Source organism: Mandrillus leucophaeus, unplaced genomic scaffold (genome assembly GCF_000951045.1).
Source record: "Mandrillus leucophaeus isolate KB7577 unplaced genomic scaffold, Mleu.le_1.0 Scaffold664, whole genome shotgun sequence".
NCBI lineage: Eukaryota > Metazoa > Chordata > Mammalia > Primates > Cercopithecidae > Mandrillus > Mandrillus leucophaeus.
This window is the reverse complement of record NW_012107186.1, coordinates 27,113-34,546: the sequence shown is the minus strand read 5'-3', so window position 1 is coordinate 34,546 and position 7,434 is coordinate 27,113. Positions and strand designations below refer to the sequence as shown.

The following is a 7,434-nucleotide window of genomic DNA, read 5'->3' as shown; positions in this document are numbered from 1 at the left end:
GTAAGAGGACAAGAGCAGAAGCAGGAAGCCCACTGAGGAGGCTTTGGCAACAGTTCAGGAGGTCATGGAAGTTTGAGCTAGGGCAGTGGCAGCTGAAGGGTTGAGTGGTCATCCAGTTCAGCACATATTCCTGAGAGAACAGATAAGGTCTGCTGGCAGACGGGATGTGGGGTGTGAAAAGAGCAATTAAGAATGACTCCTATGGGTTTGGCCTGATAGCAGGGTGGATTAAAATGATATTAACTGAGATGGGGGAAAGTTAAGGAGAAGCTGGTGGGGCAAGAGTCAGGAGTTCTTTAGGACACTTTATCTTTGAGATGCCTATAATGGACTAGGGCTATCCAGTAGACAGCCTGATGTATGAGACTGGAACTCAAGGGACAGGTCAGGATTTGAACTATGAGTTTAGGAGACTTCAAGCTAGACATGCCATTTAAACAGGTAAAACTGGACAAGGTGGAAAAGCTGGTTTGAAGATTGAAGTGTGAAGCCATTTCCCATAAAGGCTGGAGAGTGGAGGAGGAGCTGGGAACCATTGCTGACGTGCACACGCGTGTGCACGCACACACACACACCCTGCTGAGGAGCAGCCAGTGAGGAAAAAGGAAACCCAGAGCATGTGGAATCTTAGAAGCCAATTGAAGCAAGTTATTTCAAGAAGAAAGTTGTGAAGCAGATCAAATGTAGGTTATTCTAAGATGACAAGGACAGATAATGGATTATTTTCCTTGGTTTCTCTGGCACTAATTTTAAAAATATAATATTTGTAAAAATGGGTTGGGTGCAGTGGCTCACGCCCGTAATCCTAGCCCTTTAGGAGGCCAAGGCGGGTGGATCACTTGAGGTCAGGAGTTTGAGACCAGCCTGGCCAACATGGTGAAACCCCAACTCTACTAAAAATACAAAAATTAGCTGGGCGTGGTGGCGGGATCCTGTAATCCCAGCTACTAGGGAGGCTGAGGCAGGAGAATCACTTGAACCGGGGAGGCAGAGGTTGCAGTGAGCCGAGATCATGCCATTGAACTCTGGCCTGCGGGACAAGAGCGAAACTCTGTCTCAAAAAAACCAAAGAAAATTGTAAAAATGATCCCACAGTTCCCTACATTTGTAACTTTTAAAATTCAGAGGTAAATACATTTTTATTTAAGGAGGAATAATTCTTCAGAGCAAAATAATCTGAATATCACCTGGAATAGAGATTGGACAGAAAAAAATGTGAACGGGAAAAACTAGGACAAGTCATAAGTAAATGACAGTGAGAATAAAGAGAATAAATGAGAGTGATCATGGCTCACTGCAGCTTAACTAATCAGATAGTTAAGAAGTTGCAGGCATAAAGTTAAAAAGCAAGTACTAAATTGAGGAAAACACAAATATTTACAAAATTTTTACAAAAGCTATCCATAAAAGGGCAAATAGTAATATAAAGATCTACCAGATTAGTAACAAACTACCCCCATTAGAAAAATGAGTAAATGATATGAATAGGAAATTCAAAAAAAGAAGAATTACAGATTTCCAATAAGCATAACTTAAGATATACACTGATACTGTAAGGAAACATAATCACCACAGCCTTGCTAATCAAAGAAACTAATATTTATTGGAAAATATTGGAAAATAATGGGAATTTTTAACAGACTGGGTTAGAAGACTAGAAGTGTATGTCCCAAAATATTAATAATAGTTCAGCTGTAGGGTGAGATCACTGATTTTAATTTTCTCCTTTTATACATTTTCCAGATTTCTCTACAGCAACAACATATCATTTTGTAATAAGATTTTAATTTGTCGATGCACAAAGCAATTGCCTGGAATTGCAGTTCGATATGAACCCAGGAGTTACGCTTGTAAAATAAACTATTGCTGATGTCACATTTCCATTTCTCGAGCAGATTGTAAATTTCTCAGATGTAGGTCATCATGTTATAATGAGGGTTCCATTGCTCATGATCTAGATAAAACACTTCTCCGTTTCTTGCAGTCTCTTCATTAATTTGGTCCCCACCGCAAAGGCAGGGGGATTAAAAATAAAATATCTTTTGACACTGGTTGGCTGGCAGGTGTACTAACACGTTGTGTGCGGGAGGACTCCTCGGCATGGTTCACGACAGGCTCCGGCAGCGCCCTAGTACTAAGGGGCTGCACTGGAGTGTGGACTGCCCGGTATCGTTAGAGAAAGTTTTGACAGTGTGACGCCAGAGTCGCCTCTGACCTCGAACAAAACGCGCCATGCATTGGGTCGCTATTACAATGCACATTTATGTGCAGGAAGCCAACCCACCAGCGCCAAGTATTTCAGAATCAAGATTGCACTCCTGTTTTCCCTTCTAAGGAAAGGATGCCAGATAAATACTGGGAAAACGGATTTAATCTCTTAAGTCAGAACTCCAGGTCTTCCCAAAGGAAGGCCCCTGGGCTGTCATTCTGAGGTGCCTATTTCCTCCGCGCCGAGTCCGCGTCCACGAGTCCACAAACCCTCCGGGTTTCCTCTACTCACCGGCCGCGGGCGCGCCCCTCTAGCCCCGCCCCGCTTTGTCCCGCCCTGCCCAGGACGCGTGACGTCACAACAAGCGCCGTGCGCCGCGCCCCCTGTCAGGGACAGCCATTGTTCAGCCGGTCGCGCCGGTCGCGCCGGACCTGGGTTGCTCCTGCACCCCTGTCTAAGTCCTGGTACCTCCTTCAAGCTGGGAGAGGGCCCTGGTTCTGAACACTCTGGGGTTCTCGGGTGCAGGCCGCCATGAGCAAACGGAAGGCGCCGCAGGAGACTCTCAACGGGGGAATCACCGACATGCTCACGGGTTAGCACCGGGCCGGGCCCCGCTGGCTTTCTTCTTTCTTTCCAGCCCCTTCGCCTGCCTTTCTTCTCTCCCACCCCGACTGTCCAGTGGGTGGGGTTGGCTCCTTGCAGCGGGTCGTCTTCCGTGGGGATCTCCCTCCGGCGCCCCTGGCTGGTCGTCAGTCCTGCCGGCGACACCTGGGCCATCGCTTGGGCTGCTTTTGGTCTGGCCCTTGAAGGAAATGGGTGGTCACTGTATCTTAGAGGCTGCCACATGCCCTTCCAGAAAACAGTTCTCGTTTGTTTACTCGTGGTTCTTGTTCACTCGAGCCTTCTGTTGCCTTTCAGAACTCGCAAACTTTGAGAAGAACGTGAGCCAAGCTATCCACAAGTACAATGCTTACAGGTGGGACAGTGCAACATTCTCGGGTAGCATACGTTCTGGGATACCCTGTTTGGTGTGGCAGTTAACAGGACTGAGGGCCCAGTGGATATTTGGTCCATCTGCAAGAGCGGGAAAAAAAGCAAGAATCGAGGCTGGTACTTTACTCAGTATTTCTTGAAGAATGTGGGCAGCGCTTTATAGGATCAGTTCAGAAAAGTTCCCAATTCTGATTGCAGATAGCTGTAGCCTGATATGTATTTTTCTCATCATCAAACACGAATTACTAGAAATGCGGTGTAATTTTAACAATAATGAAAGACAGCGGATTAAGCCCATGCTGTGAAATACGTGTGGTTCAAGGAATCACGTTTTTTCTTCTGGTTGGTCTGAAGCTGATCCTGTGGGATCCTGATCTCACCTTCATGGGATCCTGTCCTTGTTCATCTCACCAGGGACCTTATCCTATTCATTCTTTCCACATCCACCTACTTCTACTCCTTAGCCTATATTTATGTATGTATGTATGTTTGTATGTATGTATGTATGTTTGTTTGAGACAGGGTCTCGCTGTGGCATGATCACGGCTCACTGCAGCTTCAATCTTCCAGCCTGAAGCGATCTTCCCACCTCAGCCTCCTGAGTGGCTGGGACTACAGGCGCATGCCACCACACCCACCTTATTTCTTTCTTTTTTTTTTTTCTTCTTTCTTTCTTTTTTTTTCGGTTTTTTGTAGAGACTGGGTTTTGCTATGTTGCCCAGGCTGGTCTCCCAACTCCTGAGCTCAAATGGTCCACCCACCTCGGCCTCCCAGAGTGCTGAGATTCCAGGCATCAGCCTCGGTGCCAGCCCTCCTTAGCCTATAAATATGTACAAGTCCCTCAGCTCTTAAAAGCAAAACCAAAACAATCTTAACTTCCCTCTAGCTAGTACCTTATCTCTTTTCTCACTTTACAGTGAATCTTCTTGAAAAATCTTCATTCCTTGCCTGGACTTCTTAATACCTAATCATTTACTCATTAAGAAGTTCAGTCCTTGCCTGGACCTACCACTGCTCTGAAAATCCTCTCACCTACATCTCATCTTATTGGACTCTCAGTGGCATTCCTCCATAGCTCATGCTGTGAAAGTCTCGTGACTTCTGTAGTGACACTCTTTCTGGTCTTTCATCTCTTCTTCTGTCTTACCTTTTAATGTTTGTATAGGTTGAGCATCCCTAATCTGAAAATTTGAAATGCTCTAAAATCTGAATGATTGCCGACATGATGACGCAAGTGGAAAATTCCACATCCAATCTCATCTGGTAGGTGGCAGTCAAAATGGTCAACACTGTGTTTCATGCAAAAAATTATTAAAATGATTGTATAAGAGTACCTTCAGGGTATGTGTGTAAGGTGTATGAGAAATATAAGTGAATTTTGTGTTTAGACTTGGACCTCACATATCCCTAAGATATCTTATTATGCATATGCAAATATTCTAAACCCTGAAACAAATTCAAAATCTGAAACAATGCTGGTCCCAGGCATTTCAGATAAGGGATAATTAACCTGTGGTTCCAGGAAGTCTGCCTGCCCTTAGCCCTCTTTTCTTACTTCTGTAGTTTCCCTGGCAATCTTGCCATTCTTGACTTTGAAATGCCACTTATATTGGTGACTCCAAATCTGTATCACTGGACTGTTTTCCACATTTTTAGCCCTAGTCAGCTGTCTTTATCCCAAGTCAGCTCCCTTCTTTCATTTCCACTCCACACAGTTCAGAGCTGATTGTGCTCCCTCCTTTCCTTACTTCTGTGACTTCCTATGTAAAGTAAAATAATTGTATTATCATCTATGCATTTGATCTTTCAAAATCGTAGAGATATTCAACTTTGTATTCTATTTGGATCGCAGCAGGCCTCAGAAAGGAGGTGTTTAGTTTGAAGAAGCTCATCAGGGGATAAGTGAGAGGGCCAGCAGTCTAGACAAATAAAATGTGCCAAAGCATTGAGACATGAAGAGTATAACGTTTTCTAGGAGTCAGAAATTCAGTTTGCTTAAGGGGTATGGTGTGAGTGGGAAATAAGTCTGGAAAAGCAGGTGATTCCCTACCACTCCTGCGTGCTTCTCTCTTTCCCAGTAGGCATTTCTCTTGATTGTGGCCAAAATATTCTTTTGAAAATAGTTGTCTGATCTTGTCATTCAAATAATTAAATAATATTTTCTCTTTACCTTGATAAAACCCAAATATATCATAGCATACAAAAGGCCTTTCATCTGATTCTTCTTCCCTTTTAGACTTTGCCTCACAGTGCCAATGACCTGGAACTACTTGCCTTTCCTGAAATGATCCCCTCCATAAACTGTTGTTGCCTGCTTCTTTACTTATAAATATGTCTTTTCAGATTCATCATCAGTCATGTGCTTAGAAAGAAGTTCAGATCCAAATCTAAAGGGTTATTTGTGCTATAACAGAATGAAAATCCAAGGTTCCAAAGACTATCCAGTATTTATGCTTTTGACTTAGTGGTACTGTCACTTCTCATCAGCATCAACTCTGAATTACATTTTGCATTGAAATTATGGACAGAATACCATCGGCGAGCTCCCAGGATGTATCTGATCTGTCAGCAGATTAACAAGCTGGATATGTGTGCAGGTGGACAAGAATTACAGGTCACTGATTTATGCTGAACTGCAATGGGAACAGTTTTGTTTTTTTTTTTCTGTCCATAAGTTTATTGTCTTTATCTGAAAAATCCTCATAGAAAATTGTTTGGTTTAGTTCTCAGCAGCCCGCTCCTGAGCCCTGAGGAAGCTTACCTTCTTTAGAGCTATGCGATCTTTCTTCTGAGCAAGGAACATTTTGGGATGGTTCCACCTCTTCTTTTTAACTTCTTTCTTGGGCTTCTTTTCATAGACTGGATTCTCTCCTGTAGCAGCATGAGCTTTCTTGTACATCTCCTCCATCATGTCTGAAGTTATGCTATTCTTTATGTATTGAGAGAACTGTTTCTTGTAAGCATCTTTATCTTCTTCCATTAAGTAGCGCATGTAATCTGCAACATTCTGGCCTATGATGTGCTTCTGGTGTACTTCTGCATTGAATTCCTTGCTTTCAGAATCATAACCAGGGAATCATTTGGTACTGTGAGGGATAGACAAACCTCCATCCAGGTCACCAAAAACTTTATTGCCAGTGGTAATTCTCGCAAGGCCTGCATCCAAATAGCAGGTAAAGGTACTTGGTGGACCATCAATGCTTTCCACATTGTATTCATTGCCAGTCACCTCCACTTGGCCTTCATAGATCTTGTCCAATGCCAAACCTATTGAGAAGCCTGTGGGCCAGCAGCACGCCAGTACAATATGCTGCAGCATAATTTGTCAGGCCAACCTTCACACCATATTTTGGCAGTTCATGTGCATATGCTGCGCAGGCTATCATATCCCCCTCTATACGGGCATAAGCAATCTGACAAATCATATTTCTGTTTGTTACATGAACTATCATCCTGTATTGGGGTGTGTTGTATTTATTTTTATCCTGTATTACCAAGCATTTCTGAGCATAGTAGTCAGTTTTACCATCTTGTCATCTTTAAATTTCATTTGGTATCTCTTAAAGTAGGCCTTATTCTTAACAACTTTAACAAACTCCATGCTGTGGAACAGATATCTGCAGGCCCAGCAGCACTAGGGGGTGGAAAAGTGGAAACAATTTTTAAAAACTGATATAGGGGCCAGGCACGGTGGCTCATGTCTATAATCCCAACACTTTAGGAGGCCAAGGCGGGTGGGTGGCTTGAGCCCAGGAGTTCAAGACCAACCTGGGCAACATAGGAACAGCCCATCTCCATTAAAAAAATAAATAAATTGATGTGGGGACATAAGGGAATACAATTTGAAACTATGAATTTTAAAATAGCTATCCAAGGGCTGGATGCTGTGGCTCATGCCTGTAATCCCAGCACTTTGGAAGACCGAAGCAGGTGGATCATTTGAGGTCAGGAGTTGGAAACCAGCCTGGCCAACATGGTGAAAACCTGTCTCTACTAAAAATACAAAATTGGCTGGGCACAGTGGCTCATGCCTGTAATCCCAGCACTTTGGGAGGCCAAGGCAGGCAGATCACAAGGTGATCTTAGCAGGTGAGGTTAGCAGATCGCCTGGCTAACATGGCGAAACCCCGTCTCTACTAAAAATACAAAAAATTAGGGCGCGTGGTGGCAGGCGCCTGTAGTCCCAGCTGCTTGGGAGGCTGAGGCAGGAGAATGGCGTGAACCTGGGAGGC

General features: G+C 43.9%; 1 protein-coding gene and 1 pseudogene across 2 annotated transcripts in view; one reads left to right on the top strand and one right to left on the bottom strand.

The window, feature by feature from the left end:
- The first annotated feature begins 2,568 nt into the window (after positions 1-2,568).
- Positions 2,569-7,434, top strand: part of LOC105554915 (DNA polymerase beta-like) — a 30,026-nt gene continuing 25,160 nt past the window's right edge. The window contains exons 1-2 of one of the 2 annotated variants that reach the window (XM_012001555.1): positions 2,569-2,801; positions 3,128-3,185. In XM_012001555.1, coding sequence (XP_011856945.1) covers positions 2,741-2,801; positions 3,128-3,185 — 119 coding nt within the window. In that variant the 5' untranslated portion in view covers positions 2,569-2,740. Of the gene's footprint in view, positions 3,186-7,434 lie in introns of both variants that reach the window. The other variant, XM_012001554.1, reaches the window with a different exon arrangement.
- LOC105554913 lies at positions 5,922-6,803 on the bottom strand (annotated as a pseudogene).